At 44.0% G+C, this 19,853-nt stretch overlaps 2 protein-coding genes across 8 annotated transcripts in view; one reads left to right on the top strand and one right to left on the bottom strand.

Annotated features, from left to right (window-relative positions):
* Positions 1–19,853, top strand: part of CTNNA2 (catenin alpha 2) — a 1,151,703-nt gene that overhangs the window by 781,311 nt on the left and 350,539 nt on the right. The window contains exon 1 of one of the 6 annotated variants that reach the window (XM_034953441.3): positions 17,833–17,993. The exons of 4 other annotated variants lie outside the window; for them this stretch is intronic. The gene's annotated coding sequence lies outside the window, so the exon portion shown is untranslated. Of the gene's footprint in view, positions 1–17,832; positions 17,994–19,853 lie in introns of those variants that run through there. One more of the 6 variants, XM_034953442.2, reaches the window with a different exon arrangement.
* Positions 1,033–17,427, bottom strand: LRRTM1 (leucine rich repeat transmembrane neuronal 1). 2 transcript variants are annotated; one of them, XR_611440.4, is made up of 3 exons: positions 16,826–17,302; positions 14,619–16,552; positions 1,033–1,865 (listed from the first exon to the last, which is right to left on the bottom strand). XR_611440.4 is itself a non-coding variant. In XM_003816603.5 (2 exons), exon 2 carries the CDS (start codon positions 16,491–16,493, stop codon positions 14,925–14,927), a length of 1,569 nt encoding a protein of 522 aa, XP_003816651.1. In that variant the 5' UTR covers positions 16,494–16,552; positions 16,826–17,427; the 3' UTR covers positions 14,548–14,924. The 2 variants fall into 2 exon arrangements, 1 of the variants encoding a protein (XP_003816651.1); XM_003816603.5 differs by lacking the exon at positions 1,033–1,865 and having other exon boundaries at positions 14,548–16,552; positions 16,826–17,427.

Raw genomic sequence — 19,853 nt, 5'->3', positions numbered from 1 at the left:
ATGTTTTCATCAAACTTTAAAACTTATAAACTGCTGTCACATATACTACTTTATATGATTCATCTAGTGAGGTCCATAGACTGAATTTCATTCCATTGCAAATAACATTGTAAAGGAGATTCACTGTGTATAGTCAAAATGGACTCCATTGGTAATAGATATGCTTGGTACCAAAAGTAATGATGACGAGGATGACACTGATGGTGACGATACTGATGATAGTAATAACACTTACTAAATACTCACTATGTGCCTAGCATGTGCAAAATGTTTTGCATATATTAATACTAAACCTCCCAACACCTTGAAAGTCGAATTTTTAAGTCATCTCTAGATTAATAGGGGTTGAGTCGTTTGCTCTGCATCACACAGCTGTTGTTCGGTAGAACTGGGGCTCATATTGAAGTCTATTTTATTCCAAAGTCCAGTCATTTTTCACTCCCTAGAGTCCTAAAGGCTGTCAAACATGACAAAGGGAAGAGCACAAGTGTCATCTCATGATATGTGCTTAACTCACACCTTCGATAGGGTACAAATGTAATCTGCATTAACCTGCTCAAAGTTCAGCACCAGGTAAAGGCATTGCATTTACTTAGTGCTTCATCTTATTTGCGAATACAGATATGTGGGCTTAGGCAATTACCTCCTTAGTTAATGACTTAATTGCCTTTTCAAGGTTTGATCTTGATACTCAAATCATCTCCCCGCTACCAACCCTATTTTTGTTGACACCTCAAAACCCATTTTTGGGCCTTTGTCCTTAGTTGCTGCCCAGGGTCCTCTGGTGATAGCATCCCAAGTGGGGGACATTCAACTGAAAGTGAGGCAAACAGTTGAAACCCCACGGCCTCCTTAACACAGGGATTGAAAACCTCCAAGCGATCACCAGAAATTTATGTTTGCTGTTAGAAAATTGCTTTGGGAAATGACGTGGATCAAAGAAGTAAATTTTCTGTCAAGATTAACTTTAGTAGTGAGCAAAGCAGAATTTGGGGGGGAGAAAAACAAGATCCCTAGGTGTTTCATTACATTTGTATTAACATTCTTTAATATTTAACACACTCTTACTTTTTGAGCCAAACTGTCAGTGAAGGCATTGAACTACAGAGAAGATTCAGGAATTTCTCTGGAGAGGATACCTTCAGTCTCATTTTACAAACAGAAGCTGTTTATTACAGATGTGCTTCAAACAGCTGGCAGTTGTTGAAAGAATTAAGGTGAAAAATAAAATTCCTAAAAACCCCACCACACATAAACCAGGAATCCACTGCCTCTGGACTGGCCCAGATTCTTCAGCCTGTTTCCAGAAATTGCTGTTATGCAGTCTGCACAGACGGTGGAGTGCTTGGACTAGGAAGGGAGGGGAGGAAGCTTGGCAGGGCACCAGCTTGGAGCTCGATTTTTCTTCTTTTTTATTCCCCCCACAAAGAGCTGGGCCTGGTAGAAAATAAAACAAAAACAGATCCTTTTCCTCTCTCACATCTGCTTTCATCCCAGTTCTTTGGGGTTGGTGGCCCCGGATAAACCAGTGGAGCTCAGCAGGCTGCTCGCTGCTGAATGTGTTGCTGGATTTTGCTGCAGTTCAATGCTGCTTGGCTGTGAAGTCCAAGAACACTGTTTCTCATGGGCCGACAGATACGGGGCCACAGTAGTAGCCTTTGTGTGAGGGTTCAGAAAAACAACACGTGCACTTTTAAGATGGGAGTAATATGATGCGATAAATGGTTAATTAAGCCGAGATGGATTTCTTTCCCGCCTTCTTCCAGAAGTCTCCATTTCAGCTCTTAGAAGATCTAGCAGGTATATGCTGCAGATGAGAAGTCTGCTCAGAGAAGGAGGACTGGGGACTGAATCTGTTGACAGAACTGGGAAGAACCATAATATTAAAATAAATAAATAAATAAAAGGCAGTCACCTGAGGCAAGTGTCAAAGCATCTGTAGTGGCTAAGGGATCTTTGTAACTTCCCTCTTAACATTCCAGTTGCCATTGACTAACAGAGAGGGTGCTATTCTTCATCCTGTTTACTAATTATTCTGCAATATTACTTGCCCTACTAATCTCTACCCCAGTTCTCGCCTCTTTAGAGATAATTTTTATATTACCGATTTAGTGTTCTCATTAAAGAAACCCCTTAAATCCTCTTCTTAGCTTCTGCTTCTAGGAGCCAATTGCTCCTAATGCCATCCACATTTCCCCTGAGGCTATTTTTATAAACATAACATGTCACTCTACTGTGGTGATGGGGCAGGGGTGGGACTAATGCTGATTGAGAATGTACTATTGGCCAGCAGTTTGGCCAACTCAACGCACATGCTCTCTGATAATCTTCCTAAAAACCAGCAAGGCAGCCACTGATATGACCATTTTACAGGTGTGGACACCCAGGTTCACAGAGTCACACTAGTGACTGTCTAAGGCCACTTAGCCCACTTGGGTTAGACTGTGTTATATGGTAGGGAAAAAAGTCAACTGACAGGAGGGACTTCTTCCTAATAAGAAGTCAAAAGTGTACTTGCCTCCCTGCTCCCTGCTACGGATGATGGAGTAATGAAGGACTTAATTCACAGCAGTGACCAAGAGCAGGAATTTAAATCCCTGTGGAGGAGAGTTTGAAGGATATGGGCCTCAAAAGTCACTGTGTGTGAGGGGCCAACCACAAAGCTTGGGTTCTCATCACTCTCCTCCTACTGCCTTAAATCTTTGCGTAGGACCTCACAGTTTTTGAAGTTCTGTCACTCACATGATCTCATTTGATCCTTACCAGATCCTTGTGAAGCAGGCTGAGCAAGGATTGTTTTCTGAATTTTATAGACAAGGGAATTGAGGTACAAAAAAGTGCTGATTTATCTAAGCCAGCAAATGGCAGAAGCTCTGTCTAATTAATTCCATGCCAGATAGTTTTTAGTACATCATGAGGCCTCCAAATAAAGACAGCTCTGGGATGTGTTGAGTGCAGAAGGAGCTGATAAGACAAAGTCCTTCACATGAACCTGTCCAAATAGTCTCAGTCCTGGTTTTGAATACTGAAGTACCCAAACTTCCTTGACCTTCTCATTTCTTCCCCAGTGATTACCATGGGTAAGAAAAAAAACAGCAGAAAGTAAAAGCGTCATGGGAACCTCACCATGGTGAGGTTGGTGAGGCTCCCGTGATGCTTTTACTTTTTGCTGTTTTTTTCTCCCACATGGTAATCATTATCTAGCTCAGTGTTTCCCAGCCATTTTTTTTCATACTCCCACTGCCCCCTTGAAAATACTATTTAGACATTTTTTTTCCTAATTACTCCCCCTCCCTGAAATCTTAATACCACAGATATGTTGTATATCTTTTTATGTACTATATGCATATCTGTGTTTTACCCCAAAAATTAGTACAATTTATTTCACCCACATAAGAAACAATGTTTGCTCCCTCAGTGCCATTTTGCTCTTGTTGTGAATGCCTGGTGTAGCTCATAACTATGAATTCGGTAAAAAGAAAAGAAGGAAGGAAGGATGGAGGGAGGGAAAGAAAAAATGAAGGGAGAGTGGAAAACAAACAAACAATAAAACAAGCCAGCAATGACATAAAACACTAAACTGACGATGTCCTCAATTTCCCAACAGCTCTAGCATTCTCTGCTAGTATAGATTCAAGTATTGAGGTTTCACTATGGCCAAAGCATTGCCAATATTTCTGTTCAAAGCTGGGACAGAGCATGCTTTAATCATTCTGTGAGTGAATCCCAAAGAACAAGGTGTGGCTTGAAACACACTCAACTTTTGGAATCTCAATTCCCTAGTTGCAAACGAGAATGTTCCCTCTGACCAAAGATAGTTTTTCCTTGTGGGATTTAGTAGATCTCTAAAGACGTTGGAGTCTTTCCCTTGGGGGAAGTTCATCGCTTTGCCTGTTGATAAGCGATAGCAAAGGAGAATGCATAGAAAGTTACTCTTACTTTTATTTTCTCCTCCTTAACTTCATACCCTGCCTAACAAATTGGAGAACTAGAAGGAAAGCCAGAATTCACCACTACAGACCTAAGAAAGAAAGGTCTGGACAGGTGGAACCGACTTGCTCAAGGGCCAGGAGCAAATTAGTGTCAAAGCTGGGACATGGAGTTTGCCTCTTGATACAGGACCTCCTCTGCCAGAAGAAAGGGTCAACCTCAGATGTGTACTTCATCATTTGTTAAATTTCCTTGAGCAGCATCCAACTATGGCTGTGATTACACAAAGAAAAAGCTTCTTTAAATAAACACCAGCAAATCTGCTTCAGCTGAAGATGTATGCTTAGTGTCCCAGGGGCCAGTATGATTTAATATTGCCAATATTAAATAAGAGTTTGGGAGTTGGATAACAATTGCAAGCTGGGTAGCAGTTTTTCACCTCCAGGAATTGACTATAGATAGCAAACAGCTCAGATGTGGAAATAGTTTTTCCACATCACCAGAAGGCCCTTGTAGCTGGCTGCTAGCCTTCAGCTCCTATGAAAACTGGAAGATATGTGTGCACAAATGTGTGTGCACATGGCCACGTGTATTCCAGGATCAGGTTCACCAGGGCTGCCAGACCACAGTGGTAAAGGCAAGCCACTAAAGAACCAGAACAAAGTCAGTGAGTGGTGTATGGGCTAAGGCCTGGCCAGTTAGAAAGCTGGGAAGGAAGCCATGTGTAGTCTTTGCAACTCCAGACTTCACTGCCTCCATATCCCTCTTTTAGGCCCAGTGCTTTCAGGAATTCAGGTTTTTGAGTCTCATCCTATCACAGAAGAAAATGGTGACAGCCTAGCTTTGCAGGATGACGATCCTGGTTACACCCTGATTCAACCCCTTCCTGGCTATGTGACCTTGTTTTGTTCATCTTTTATTTAGAAAACACTTATCTAGTACTTGCCACATGCCAGACACCATTCTAAGCACTTTATAAGGAATAACTCTTTCATTCTCTATAACAATGGGCTTAATTCTTATAACAACCCTATGTCCATTTTATAGATGAAGGAACTGAGGATCAGAAAGGTTAAGTGCCTTGCCAAAGTCACTCAGCCAGAATTTGAACCCAAGGAATGTGTCTCCCTTGACACATCCTACCATGGTAAGTGACCTTGGGCAAGTTGTTGACCAACCCCAACCTCAGTTTACCTGTTTGTAAAGGGAGGATGCTAATACTACTCTGAACGAGGAGGGATGAAGGCTTTTTGCAGGGCTTAAATGAGAAAATCTTAAGGATTTTGCAGGTTGCCAGGCACCTAGCAAGTAAAATATATGATTAACACTCCTATAGGTGGAGGTCATGTTTCATAAATGGATCAAGAAGAAGTGGAGGCCTCTTCTGCATACTCTCATGGTGAGTCTGATTGGCCTATGCCAGCATAGTCCTCTTGAGAATGCCTCACCTTTGCAGGTGCAATCATTTATAAGTTAAATGGTTCTATTGTTCACTCCACAAATGTTGACTTAAGCTCTGAACAAGAAATGTTGTGCTACTTTGATTGAATGAGTTGAGCAATATAATCGGAAGTTAAAAGCATCTGAGTGATATGTTATCTTTAGTGGCATTTCAGTTATAATGTGGTTTCTCCTTTTCTTTCCTACAGCATGTTTGCTCTTTTTTTTGTACCTTTATGATTTTTGAAATAATATGCAAAAAAGATCAGACAAAAAATGGCCTGGACAGCAAAGCAGTGCTGCTGCATTCTGAAAAGTCCCATTATTTTTAAAATAAAAATTTAATAAAATAAAAGAAACACAGTCTCAGTTGCAGGGAAATATAGATTTCACCATAAATGCAATCACTATGGAGCAGAGACAGTGAGGCAAAATAACAGAGTGAGTGGTTGTTCTGCAGCTGAGGGACAAATGACAGAATTGCCTTGGCCAGCTGAAGACAGATTGTTGCATTGTTCCATTAATTGTGTGTAACTTGGCTTTTCCAGACCTTTCTGTGGCAGACTAATCCAGCTCTGTGTGCTGCTGAGCCATCTCACTTATACTGAAGGCTGCCTACAATATCTCTAAGATAGAGAGCCCTGCTACACATAGTTTGCAATATTGAGAGTTCTTCACTGAGGATAAATATGCTGATGGTGAACACCTAAAAATATGTGATTTTTAAAGAGGACTTTGGTTTAAGGAGGTAAAATATGACAGAAGATCCAATCTTTATCCTGGCTTTACTTTAAGCCCCATAAACTGTTGACTAATCTGCTCTTGTAAGAGAGCATTCACTTGTGTTGTTTCATTTAAGGGGAACAAGGTGGGATGTCCTGGCCAAATGTATGCTACCCGTCTGTTTAAGTGCCTGAAATTCCAGCATTAGAGTGATTTCCTTTGGTTATATCCCCCAAAGATCCTTGTTTAAGTTGCAAAAATCCCCGGAGTAGAATTATCACCACTCCACCGATCAGTGTCCTACTAGGATTTATGTTTACATTCTTGGAAGAGCTGGTGGCAAATCTGTGGATGCAGTGGACTGAGTGGAAAGGGAATATTTTGGTGTTAGGGGTATTTGGAAAGAATTGATGCCTATTTGGTTGTCTCTTGGGTGTCGTGGAGTCTCCTTTGGCAAAGAAAAGAGTGTCAGGCTTGGGATTGGGGTGGAGACACAGAGGGGCAGTGGTGAAACTATGATGTCAAACTTTGTAACTGCAGGACTTCAGTTGGAGGAGGTGTAGGAGCCTGTGTGCAAAGGGTTTTCCAGGAATCCTCCTAAAGAAGTTATTGATTTGTATATTTTGAGCAGGACTAGCTTTACCTCATAATGACACAACCAATCAGAGAAGGAAAGGAAGGTGGTAGCGGGAGAAGGACTCAGAATTTAGAAGAGACATTTCTCAGTGCCAGCCCAGCAGTAACAATGACCTTGGGCAAGCTACTGAACCTTTTCAGATTTGAGTCTTCTTGTCTTAAAAATGGGACAAGTTTATGTCTGCCTTGTGAAATTATTGGGAGAGTAAAAACAAATATAAGAATAATTCTAAACAGCGCTTTGTAAACTAGAGTGCTCAGAGACTAATTCTAAGTACACCGATGCTTGCACGTCTTTCTTCTATCAGTGCCACCAGATGGAGTCAATGGCAGGAGGTGGGAAGGTGACTCCCTTCTCCCTGCCATGTAGCCCACGTAACCTGACCCCATGGAGCCCTGACCCCATGGAGCCCAGGCACCAGCCAACCATGTATTTTTAAAGAGCTGCAGTCAGACTTTTGGATCTTGTAGATTGCTGAGTTGTCCATGCTGTGAGTAGGCAACCCACTAGCTCAGTGCTTCTCAGCCTTGGCTGAACTATGGAATCACCTGGGAAGCTTAAAAATAATAATAATAAAAAAAAAAATAATTCTCCTTACCAAGGCCACACCCCAGACCAGTTAACTCACAATCTGTTGAGGGTGGGGTCCAGGAGTCAGTATTTATTGAGGCTCCCAAGTGGTTCCAGTGTGCAGCCAGGGTTGACAAGCACTCTGCTAGCTGAGCAATAGAGAAATAAGACGCAGCTAGAGAACGAATTCCTTCTTCTCATAACACAAGGGAAAATAACTTTACAACATTACATTGAGAACAGACAAATAGCTAACCTGGTGGACCAGAATAAAGAAATGATTGAAAAGGATTGAGGAGTCAGTGTAATCACAGCTACTTATGTTAACTTGAGTAGCATAAAACACAGATCTTGAAACTCTCTCCTCTTCCTCTCTTTTTCTTTTTTCTTTCTGTTTTGTTTTGTTCTCTCTTCTCCTCTCATCTCCTTCTCCCACCTTGCCTTTTTTTCTTCTCAATCTCTCTTTCTCTCTCTTTCCCTCCCATCCCATACCCCGTTTTACTAGAAAGATCTCTCAATTCCTAATATCCATTGTGGCCACTTACAATGTAGTATGTCATTTTGAGAGTCCTGAACAAATTTTTTTTTTTTTTTTTTTTTTTTTTTTTTGTGGGTAGGGGGCTACCTCACACCACATCCCTGTGTCTCAGGTCTCATGTGCGGGTGAGTGTGTGTGTCCTCTCTAGGATTCCCTTTCATCTCTTCCTGCACATTCTAAAAACCCGATTCTCCCACCCATACATGCCTGAGCTTTCCCATCTTCTCCTCCGTTTTCCAGCATGTCCACCTACCTCTCTGAAGCCCCTGACTCTCAGTGAATTTTTTTTAACCTATATTTGCTCATTAATATTCAGGCAAGCCTGATGAATCAGAATGTCTGGAGGAATAGGAATTCAGGGGAATTTTAATTTTCTGGTTAAGTGACACTCTCTTGAAAACCACTTTTGTTTCAAGTTTTATTGTGGGGAAAAAAATGGTAAAATAGAAGCCCCAAACTGGAAAGGTTCTTAGGGAATACCTAGAAGAATCCTTCTAAAAGTAGACACAGAGACCAATTGCAGTAAGATGATTAACAGATGATCCCAGGCATGTAAATGACAGTACTATGTCTAAAGATGATAACTCCTGACTTCTAGACCCTATTTCTTCCAGAGCGCTTACTTGACCTGCCCTGCAGAAATGTTATGATTAACCAGAACCAAATGTGAATTATATTCTTTTAAGTGAATTCTCTAGTTCCTTATAATTTCATCTGCCCATGAACCTCACTCATCTGTGTTGCCTGTCTGTCCCCAGATGGATTTCAGTTTGCAATTCTTGTATCTCTAGACTATCCTGTTTCTAAGGACTGAGATCATTTCCCTAAATATGTGCACCCTACTCACCAGACTGAGCACATTGATTTTTTTCTAGCTTATTTTTTTTTTAGTTTTTTACGATTATTGCGGGTACATAGTAGATGCATAAATTTATGGGGTACATGAGATATTTTGATAGAGGCATGCAATGTGTAACAATTGCATCATGGAAAATGAGGTATTTATCACCTCAAGCATTTATTTTTTTAGCACACTGATTTTTAAAATAGAGGTTCATCACCACCTCACATACATTACAGTTTTGGTTGGGGAAGAAGAAGGCACAGGCTGGCGGATTGGATTTGTTCAGACTGCAGAACCCCTCCTGGAAGGAATATCAAGTTTCTCATTTTCCTTCTTGTTAACTAAATCTCCACTGTTAACTTGATTTTTTTTCCCTGTTTCCTAAATGAGGTATTGCTAAAGAAAAAGTGGGTCAATTGAGGGTTCTGACTAGTTTTGTCCTAGTTAATTTAAGTTTTGCCATATGTTCTTTGAGAAGCATGTGTTAACTATGTGTTAACTTTTGCTGATTATCAGTGAACCTAAGGGCTTTTAATTTAGATTTCCAGTTACCTGGCAAGAGAAAGACTTAAAAGGAATAAGTCTAGGTAAATCTAAAACTAACTCAGAAGTAAGACCACTCCTTGTAAAGCTGAAGCACAGCATGATGCTTTAGATAGCACCATTACTTTCTGTCGTGGAGCAGGGTTTTTCAACTTCAGCACTCTTGACATTTTAGGTCAAATAATTATTTGATGTGGGGGATGTCCTTTGCTTGTAGGATGTTTCACAGTATCCAGACATCTACCTACTGGATACCAGTAGCACCATCTCACCCATGCATAAAAATTTTAACTGTCTCCAGACACAAACAAGTAAATGTCCACTGGGTGGCAAATTTGCCCCTGGTTGAGAACCACTACCATAGACACATGATCCATTTAATCACTAAGGAAGAAATGCAGATAAATCCCTGACAATAACATATGGATGTCTCTACTTTACTCTCTCTGAGTCTAAAATCCTATTTTAAGGGGTCGGACTGAATGTACTGGCCATTTCTTCTCCTGGAACCCCGGAGAAGTCTCCTCTGTTGGCAGAGTCCTGCATTGCCCAATTACCAGTGACCAGAGCAAACAAGTTGTGGTCAGAATTCCTGGATTTGACCATTGTGCCCATGGCATTCAACAAGAATGTGTTGAGCACGTATCCTGTTCCCAGTCTAGTTCTAGGCTCTTTGTTAGGTGTAGGAGTGGAGGGGCAACCATTCAAGGAATAAAGAAACAGTGTGTAGTGAAAAGGCCACCAAGTCAATTAGCACATCCCAGTGCTTCCAATCACTAGCTGGGTGACTTTGCACAATGTACCTGACTTCTGTAAGCCTCAGGTTCTTCATGTGAAGATAAGGTTGCTAGCACCTCCCTCACTTATTGTGATCTAGATAAAGGCACCATACCAGCAACTGCTCAGTAAATTGTATTTCTCCATCTCATTTATATCTTTGTCTAAACTGTAAGAATGCAATTGCCAGGCCCTTCACTTTGAATAAAAAAAGCAAAAGTCTTCAGAAATTGTGTCCAGTTGAGCAAGGCCAGGAGATGGTGCCCAATCAGAAGTAAGAATTTTGCCTCCTGAATCCCAGAAAAAAAAAATCAGAGCAGAGCATTCTTTAATGGAAAAATATATTTCTTAACCCTGAGGTGGAAAATACTCTCAAAAAATATATTCCCATTTGCTGGCTCTTCCCACTAGACAGCAGGTTACACTCTGCTGTGGCATAAGGAGCCCAGAAGTTCCCCAGCCTGCAAAGCATCTACCTACTCATTAACTAATGCCTGAAAATACCATCAGCCATATCAGTCATTTATATCTTAACTGTCACTGATTTTATCAGATCCTTTCCTGAATAAAAGTTTGATTATGAAGAAGAAAGTATTAGGATGATTAGTGCTAGAAGGTAGTTACATAATGGTCTCCTGCCTGCGCGTGTATGTGTGTATGTGTGTGGTTATATATGTATGTGTGTGTGGTACTATGTGGTTTTATATATTATATATTATATATACACACACACATACACACACACGTGTGTGCATAGTTGTGTGTGTGCTGTTATATATACAGAGATAGATTGAGAGGTAGGAGTGTGTGTGTATATTTCAGAAGCGCATTTAATGGTCATATTCTAGCTAATTCCTTTTTTTTGACATTCTAAACCTATCTCAAAATATATTTCAGAAGCGCACTTATTGGTCATATTCTAGCTAATTCCTTTTTATTTGACATTCTGTCAATGGCAGACCCAAATCAGCCAACATCGCCACTCATCTAGAGGAGATAATTTATGTTTGACTACCCTGAAACATTATGACACTCTTGCTCCAAAACAGATATAATTTCTGGTTCTTTGATAATTTTCTCTGTGAGAGGGGTATGTGATGATGTTCCTTCTACCATCTCATGTGATCCATCAATGCCCTGTTCTACTGGGCCATGTCAGATAGACTAGGCATCAAACTTGCTGACAAGTCGACTAAAATAAGCCGGAAACACAAGTGGCCCCTAATCCTACCAGAGATCTGTGTGTACTTGCTTGGAAAACTTGGGAGGAATAACAAGTGGCATTTGCCCCTCTGATTACTTACACATACTCATAAATGTGTTGTTGATGCTAAATCATACCAAATGTCTGCCTTCTTGAAGGCAGAGAGAAAAGGTTGGGCGCTCTTCTACTTTGATGAGTTCAGAAGAATATTTTTAAATGGTTGAGAAAACTATTTCCTTTTACTGGAATAACCTTTCCTTTGCGATGGCAACTTTGTAGTCTTGGGAGTATGGGCTGCATTGTGGGTAGGTGGTCTCAACTATTAATATCAAGGCTAAGATCTGAGCATCAGGGACTGCCTATTTTTTCTGAGTGCAGCAAAGGACAGGTCTCATTTAACCTGCTTCCTCTGGTCCAACCTAAAAAACTACTAGGGCTAAGACTGGTGTGAGAGTGTCATTTGTCATGTGAAAAGACTTTTTTTCTATATAAATATTCAAAAAACCTCAATACCACTGCTGAACTTTAATCAGCTGGGAAGGTACTGCAAATGGAGGGTCAATCCATCACAATGCCCAGGACGAGACGTGAATTGTGGCCTTAAGTTCTTTTCAGATAGCACAGCATAATGAGATTAGCACCCTCTGTGGGAAGAATAAAAAAAAGGTGCTACACCTTTAAAAATTAGATTCTCTTTTAAATGCTTAGTAGTTTGCTTAGAGGGGTCAGAGCAAGTTTCTTGAAGCTTAAAGATTAATTAATTTGAGAAAGAAAAGATTTCAAGTGTTACAAAACCTTAGTTAAAACTACCACTTTCCCTTATTCCTGCCGTTTCCCCCCACCTCCCCCCACCAATCTCCAGAGCTAGAGGCACGGGGGCATGAAATGATGTGAGCTAAATTCCCGTTTGTGTAGACAACGTTTGCTTGCCTACAAAGACACACAACGCAGAAACATACAGACGCACACACAAAGTAAGAACATAGCTTTCTATGGTCATCATTTGCTCTTAAGCTCCCAGATTGCAGATTCCTCTTTCCAATGGTTCTTCATGAAATGCGTATGGACTTAAGATCTTCTACATACATGATGTTTAATCATGGGCAGGGTGGGAGGAGTAGCATAAAACAAAGCACGATTATTCTCTCTCTTTCTTATGGCCACCTTGAAACAAGAAGAGTGAAAGATAAAAATGTCTTGGGGATAGGAGATAAACTACAGTTTCCAATATTCAGATTTCTAGAGGGTAGGAGGGGACTTGTGGTTCTGATGCTTGCCAGAAAGGTTTTGCTTCTGAAAGCTTTCCCTGTAAGCACCCCCACACAGCTCTTTAATGCACCAAGCCAAAGCAGCTTTGGGCGCTGGATTCCTGTAGCCTTCCTATGAGATGGTTAAGTTCACGGAATCCAAGGAGCCCTCCTTCAGTTGCTACATTTTTTGTTTTCTAAAAAAGGTATGCCGTCTTCTAGAGGAGGTCGCTTTAGTAGGGTTTTAGGTAAGGCACATCCCTGAGAGAATCTTTTTCCTGCTACCCCTGCTCTCAGAGTGGTATGCTACTTAGAAAGGCAAACCCAAATGATTATGCTTAAATTCAAAACCCCCTCCTCAAAGTTATCAAACAAAGCACCTCTCTTCTAGAACACTAACAGTCTGAATGGGTGTCATGTGCATGATGTGTGTCATAATGTCATGTTTTAATTATAAATAAAGCAAGATGAAGTTTCCTGGCCAGGAAAAATGAGCTGGGGTGTTGGGGGGGGTGTGTGTGTGTGTGTGTGTGTATGTGTGTGTGTGTAAGAAGTTGTCTCCCAGGGCTTAACATCTTAAAAGACATTTGCAAAATATTTCTCTTGAAAGAGACTCTTAGAAATACTATTTTTAGGCATACTGGTTTCTCCATAGGTAAAAGAGAAACCTACCACCCCAACCCTTAGCTTAAGGAAACCTTCTGGTGATACCATTCTGCATTTCAAAAAGCTGATTTTGCCTCCTAAGATTGGTAGCTGGAGACATTTGCATGTTGGGGGATGGTAGTGTGTGGTTCCCCATCCCCCCATCCCTCTTCCTGCTATTTGGACTTCTCTCTCTCAAAAAAAAGGAAAAATAAAAACAGAAAGATGCAACTCTTTAGTGTCCGTTAGAGAGGGAAGAGAAAGACTTAGGGACATGGGCTACATTGGTTCAGCATCTGTCATCCATGACAGTTTATTTCAATCATACATTTGCTTAAATTGTCATCTGATGAAGGAGCCCTCCGTCCAATGCACACAGCCTTCCCCTTCCCTTCTCTGCACCCACCAACTGCCACTACCACCACCTCCTCACTCTTTAGTTCAGTAGAAACTGAAATCTCAATGATGGACCTGGAAACCTATGAGGGGTGAGAAGGAGCAATCATCAATCTCAACACAGAAAAAAGAAAAAGGGAAAGCAAGCATTACACAAAAGGGCCATCTGAGAAGAGGCAGCTTTTCTGTCCTGGGTTAACAAATTATTCCCATCTCAGAAATATGCAAACACAGGATCAAATGAGTATCTTCTCCCACTCTCCCCACCCCATCACTGCTCTGTCACCTCTGCCCCTAAAGTCTCTTGCTACAAGTCATTACCCTGCAGGCATTCATCCTAAGGTAGGTTTTTCTCCTCATTCCCCATAGAAACTAGGAATGTGCTGTCACTGTTTGGGAGCCTAAGCTTGCTGCAGTCTTAGCAATGTGCTCCAGAAGCACAGCTTTCAGCCCTAAACATCGGGATTCTGCCTCCTTCCCCTCAGCCAGACCAAAGAGAGCAGTGAGCTGAGGGGCTCCCTTTAACAGGGGGTACAAGAAGGGCACAAATGCTACTAAGTCTGGTGAATCAAAGACTCAGGAGAATTAAGAACAGGTGGCATTTGGGGATGAGATTTTGAGGTGATTTGAAAGATGGTTACATTAAGTGCAAAAATGTTTCGTGTTCCTAGGAGAAACTGTCTGGCATTGCTTTTAAAAAACCATTTGCAATGCTCTCTGCTTTAAAGGCTGAGTAAGGGTGCCCAGTCCTCAGTCCACCTCTCAGTTGCCTGAAGGTGGTTAGATTGCACTGTCCCTGCCCCAGTAATATAAAGGGTCTTGCTGTTTTTCTTTTTCTAGTCCTTACACATGTGGAGTAAATTAACATAAATCATTAATCTGATAAGCTTTCTTTGCCCTTCTTTAAAATTTCAAATTGAATCTGACTACGTTGCTCCTGGATTTTCCTTCTGGCCCCTGGACAACTCCCCTCCCCACCCACCAAGGAAATTGTAACTGTTGCTTTTCTTGTAACACAGGTAACAATTCATTTAGGTTACACCAGTCTGTAAAAACTGTAAATGCTATTTTATTTTAAACATTTTAGTTTACAAAAAAAAAAAAAAAAAATCAATGATTGGTACCTTTTTTACACTCTCAGATTCCTGAATATGGACAGATCTTCAAAGGGAGGAAGGAGTTCTCATATGAAATTTAAGATAGACTGTCCTGAAGGTTGTGGGGTGGGGTTTTTTGTTGTGTTTTAATTCGCTTTTGTTTTTAAGACACAATAAAGCTAAAATGTCAAGTCTCTGGGAGAGATCCCCTTAAAGTTTCAGTCAAGGAGCATATCAGAGCACAGACAAGGAGACCCCAGCCTGGTGCCCGCCGGCCCGTCCCGGCTGCCCAGGCGTATTTGGTAGCGCATGGGTTGAGAGCCACTGGGACAATCACACCTCGCATTCCCTCGCGGGCTGCTGGTGGCAGGTACACGAGCCATACTCGTTGATGATCACCAGGGCTCCCTCAATGTGGTTCGGTTTGTAATCAACGTAGTATTCCTGGGCAGACATGGCAGCCATCTGATGCATGGTCTGTTTCTGCTTTTGCTTCCTGCGCTGCGTGACAAAGCACTGTCTGAGCTGCCTGAGGCTGGCTGGGAAACACTTCCAGGACACGTAGAGCACCAGGACCACGATGAGGAAGGAGAAGATGAGGGCCATGGTGCCCGTGACCACCTTGTGGATCTGCACGGCGTTCTCGGCGTGCTCGCCGCCTGGGAGAGCCACGGTGGCAGGCTCGAATGTGCCGTCGTGCTGCCCCTCCCCGCCGTCCGCGAGCGTGGTGGCCGAGCTGGCAGGGGGCCCCAGATCACTGCGGTTGGTGACGGCCGAGAGCAGGTGGCCGCTGGTGGGCTCGGCCCCATCCTCGCACAGGTGGAAGGCGTACACGGCGTCCAGGACGTCCTCGCCCTGTGCGTACTCCGGGCTGGCGCACTGCAAGTTGCCATCGTAGCGCCCCTGGAAGTTGCTGAGCCACGAGGCTAGGGCACACACGTTGCGCCCGCAGTCCCACAGGTTCCCGGCCAGGGTGATGCTTGTCAGGGACTTCCAAGAGTTGAGGATCCGGGGCTCGATGTAGGTGAGGCGGTTGGAGTCCAGCTGCAGGGACTGCAGGTGCGGCACGGTCTCGAACACATGGGGCTCCATGTACTCGATCTCGTTGCCCGACAAGTCCATTTTCTCCAGGTTCCAAACCCAGTCCAGCGAGCTGACCACAATGGCCACCTTGTTCCTCCGCAGGCAGAGCGAGTGCAGGGAGATGAGGCGCGGGAAGTGGGCGAAGTTCACCTTGACCAAGTCGTTGTGCTCGAGGTGCAGCTCGGTGAGCTTAAACAAGCCGGCGAAAGAGTTGCGCGCCAGACTCTTGAGCTGATTGTATCCGATGTCGAGAAACTTGAGGCTGCGGCAGTCCTGGAAGATGCGCACTGGCACAAACTGGATGGCGTTGGCCCGCATATGCAGCGTGGTGAGCTTCCGCAGCCCGTGGAAGAGGTCGGGCGCGAGCGCCTGCAGCTTGTTGTACGAGAGGTCCACGCTGCGCAGGTTGGGCATGGGCCGGAAGGTGGTGTTGGGCAGTTGGGTGATCTGGTTGGAACTCAGCGTGAGTTCCTTAACTCGGCGCAGTTTCTGAAAGGCGTCCCCCTGCACGGAGCAGATGTGATTGTGATCCAGATAGAGCCACGTGAGCTGCATTAACCCCGTGAACTGGCCGGCGCGCAGCTCCGAGAGGCTGTTGTAGCGCAGGGACAAGCCCAGCAGGCCGGACAGGTTGTGGGGCGCCTCGGTGAGGTTGAGCGCCTCGCAGTACAGCAGCCGCCCCTCGCACCGGCACAGCTGCGGGCACCCGCTGGGGGCGGCGGGCAGCATCTGAAAGCAGGCCCCCAGCAGACACAAGACCACCCCCGAGGGCCTCCTCAGCAGCCAGTATAGACAGAGACCGAGCAGCAGGAAATCCATTAGCGAGAATCTTTCCAGAGAGACTGGAGAATGTCCATTGGAAGCGCTCGGTCAGAAATCTACATCATATTTTATTCCGAGGGAGGGGAAGCGGGGGAGGGGGAGAAAAGGGCAAAAAATCAAATAAATACATAGAAATAAAGAAGGACCCCCCTCCCCAAAAACCACACGTTCACCTCTAAGCATGCAGAAAGCTGGGCAGCATAGAAAGTTCACAGCCACGGAAAGATCAAAGAGATGGTGATTTGGTCCATGTTAGATGCTGCAGCAAAGAAAAGGGAGGAAAAAAAAAATCTTCGGGAAAGAATTTAATTAAAAAGTGTCTTACCCACCCTTTTCCAGAGAGTGACAACCTCCATTCAGCTGCTCCCTTTGTGTGCAGGCTAATTATATGCAGGGCGAGAGAAGACCCCTCTGTGTTTCCGAGGCAGCCCCGGTCCGCGGCCGGCGGATCTGGCAGGCGCACAATGTCTCACTTTGCTGCTCGGCTCGGGGCTGCAAGGGCGGCCGGCAAGGCGGGGAGGCGACTTCTAGGACCCGCAAGTTTCCCAACTACGTGCCGGAGCCCGAGCTTCGCCTTCCTGCCGCCTTCCTTTCCCTCTGCAGTTCGGACTGTGACGTTGTGGGGGGAAAAAACTCCAAACTCGGGGCTCGCGACTCCCCAGGATTTGACAGTCTGGTTAATGTCCGTCATTGGAAACGACCACTGACCGGCGCCACCTTTTACTCCGCGGAGACAGCCTGCCATTCGCGCCCCGGGCAGCTGCAGAGAGCGGGCTCACTCATGCTTTGCGGGCGGCGGGCGGCGGGCGGCGGGCGGTGGGGAGGTGCGGGCGGCGGCGCGGGGAGCGGCGACCGGCGCCCGGGCTCCTTCCCTCCACCAGGCAGTGTGCGGCGCGAGCTTGCACAGGCACCTACTGCTCACTGAGTGTCGTAAGCTGCTCACGATTGTGCGTCTTCCCCGAGCACCTCAGACATGGGCAGATTGAAAAGGGGTGGGCATAAAACCAACATTTTACCGAACCACTAAAGTAATATATGTTTTTTGATGAAACGGAAAACACTTTCAGCTTTTTTGTCCATATTTCAAAAAAAAAAAAAAAAAAAGGAGGGGGGAGGGAGGTGGAGGTAGGGGTAGCATCATCCACGACAAGATATTTCCAAGTGGGAAACTGAAATGTTCTGTGCTCTCCCCCTTCCCTTTTGGCGATATATTCTTTTCCCCTTTAAAACTGTCTACGTGTAAGAGATACGTAGGAATCTGTAGAGAAATCAACGTTTGGACCTTTGCTTTAGAAAAGCAACTTGAGAGAAGACACAGGAAGGCAATGATTTGGGGCTTGGCTAAGATTTTGGGTTTTTTTCCCCCCTCTTGCGGGTACTGGAATTCTGCAGTCAGCCAGCCCTTTTTTGAGGTGGAGAGGGGAAATGCTTTCCAAACCCACCTAGTTTGGGAAGCCATCCCAGTCCCGGTGGTGTGAGATCCAGTGTGGCAAAAAGGTATGTCTGTGTGCAGGGAGACTTGACTGAGATCCCTCCGGGGCTTCATCAGGCTCCACAGATACATATGGGGTACTGGGTGGATTAAAGAACGATTGTACTGTCTGACATGGGGAGGGCTTACCCTGACTTGTGCTGTTCATGGTGATTACTGGGCCCTGCAGTGCACCCCACTCCAAGAGAGTGTGAATGTGTAGGGACGTGATAGTTTAAGCCGTAATGAAGCCTACCCGTCTCCATACACACATCCTAATTAAGCTTTGAGACTGCACTAAGTTGTGCCACTTTTTCCTCTGAGTATGACGAGAAGCCTTTGCCTCATTATTTCTATTCATAATCATTTATAGATAGGAGTCCTTACAATGAGCTCTCCCCCCACCTCCCCACACACACACCTTGTGCCTACTGGTCTGTAGAGGGTCTGCCCTGGGGAGGGTCAGTTGGTCATCTGTTTAAACAAAGTCCTCCAAGATGGCTGAGAAAGCCTGCGGGAAGTGAGTGTGGGCAAGCCTTCCTTCTTGACAAAGATGCCCAGGGAGATGGTAGGGAGAGTCAAATGTGAGTCTCCAGCTCCACTGTTTGAATTCCCATCGTTTCTGCCTCTAAGGAAGTCAAAATAAGTAGGCATTATATGTAGTGGCACTTACTTTGATAGGAATGAGGGTGGATTACCAGAGCCAGGGTAGATAGACTGGACAAGTAACTGGATTGGTCCTTAGCATCTAAGCTGAAGAGGCCAACCAATGGAATCAAAGTCACCAAAGACTGGTGGTACTTTTCAGGAAAAGTCATATGAACAGGGGCATGAATCATTCCATTTTGTATTCATCTGAGCTCTGCCCTGGTCATTCATCTCTGAGATGTATCATTTAATTGGAAGGAACACAAATCTGAAATGTCCTAGACATCACATGCTGTCTTAGGAGTTAGAAGAGACATTAGAAAATCAACCCCCTTAATTTTGCACGTGACTAAACTGAGGCCAAGAGACATCATGGTTTATCCAAGGTCATACAGCTTGCAACTGGCACAGATGGTTCTTTCTTTCTTTCTTTCTTTCTTACTTTTTCTTTCTTTCTTTCTTCCTTCCTTCCTTTCTTCTTTCTTTCTTCCTTCCTTTCTTTCTTTCTTTCTTTCTTTCTTTTCTCTCTCTCTTTCTTTCTTTCTTAATTTGCCATTCTTGATGATTGCCTCTCTGTCACTCTTGCTGCCTACCTGACTCTGGATCAGGCATTTGCATGTTTCATCCTGGCACCTCCAAGGTGCTGCGGAACACTTTAACAGACAGACAAACAAATTCACCATCAAGTGGTTTCACCTCTTGCCAAGACAATTATTCCTGACAGCAGGCCAGCTGATGGAGCCATAAACTCTGAAGGGTTGGGAGGTGGGGGAGGGGTGTTGAGGAGGCGCCCGCAGGGTTAAACAGCGGCCAGCCATTCAGCGAGTACTGTGAGTACACACCACCCAATCCCTAGGGTTGCTAGGAAAAAAAAAAATCCTCCTAATGCTGGCTGCTTGGCAAAGTGGTGACAGAGGCTGCCAAATGGGCAAGAAGAGGTCCCACTTTGGATGTCACTTGATTTGTAGAGCTGGTGCAGAGAGGCAGAAGAGTTGAGTGTTGGCAAGAAAGAAAGGGAATAAAATTAAATTCACTGATTTATATGTGAGTTTTCTTCTAAGTGTGCTACTCAAAACTTACAAGATGCTCCTAGGCTGTAATTAAAATAAATAAATTATATATATATTATATATAAATATATATTTTCTATATATTGCTTTTTGCATTATTATCCTGCAAATCATTTCATCTATATGGTATCTTTAAGCCTTTCCCACCTCTAATGTGGCAAGTTTGCA

Source organism: Pan paniscus, chromosome 12 (genome assembly GCF_029289425.2).
Source record: "Pan paniscus chromosome 12, NHGRI_mPanPan1-v2.0_pri, whole genome shotgun sequence".
NCBI classification, from domain to species: domain Eukaryota; kingdom Metazoa; phylum Chordata; class Mammalia; order Primates; family Hominidae; genus Pan; species Pan paniscus.
The sequence above is the reverse complement of the archived record's forward strand: the minus strand, read 5'-3'. Positions and strand labels throughout refer to the sequence as shown.

What these genes read in the sequence shown, in the direction of transcription:
- LRRTM1 (XM_003816603.5), bottom strand. Translation starts at nt 16,493, where the DNA reads ATGGATTTCCTGCTGCTCGGTCTCTGTCTATACTGGCTGCTGAGGAGG.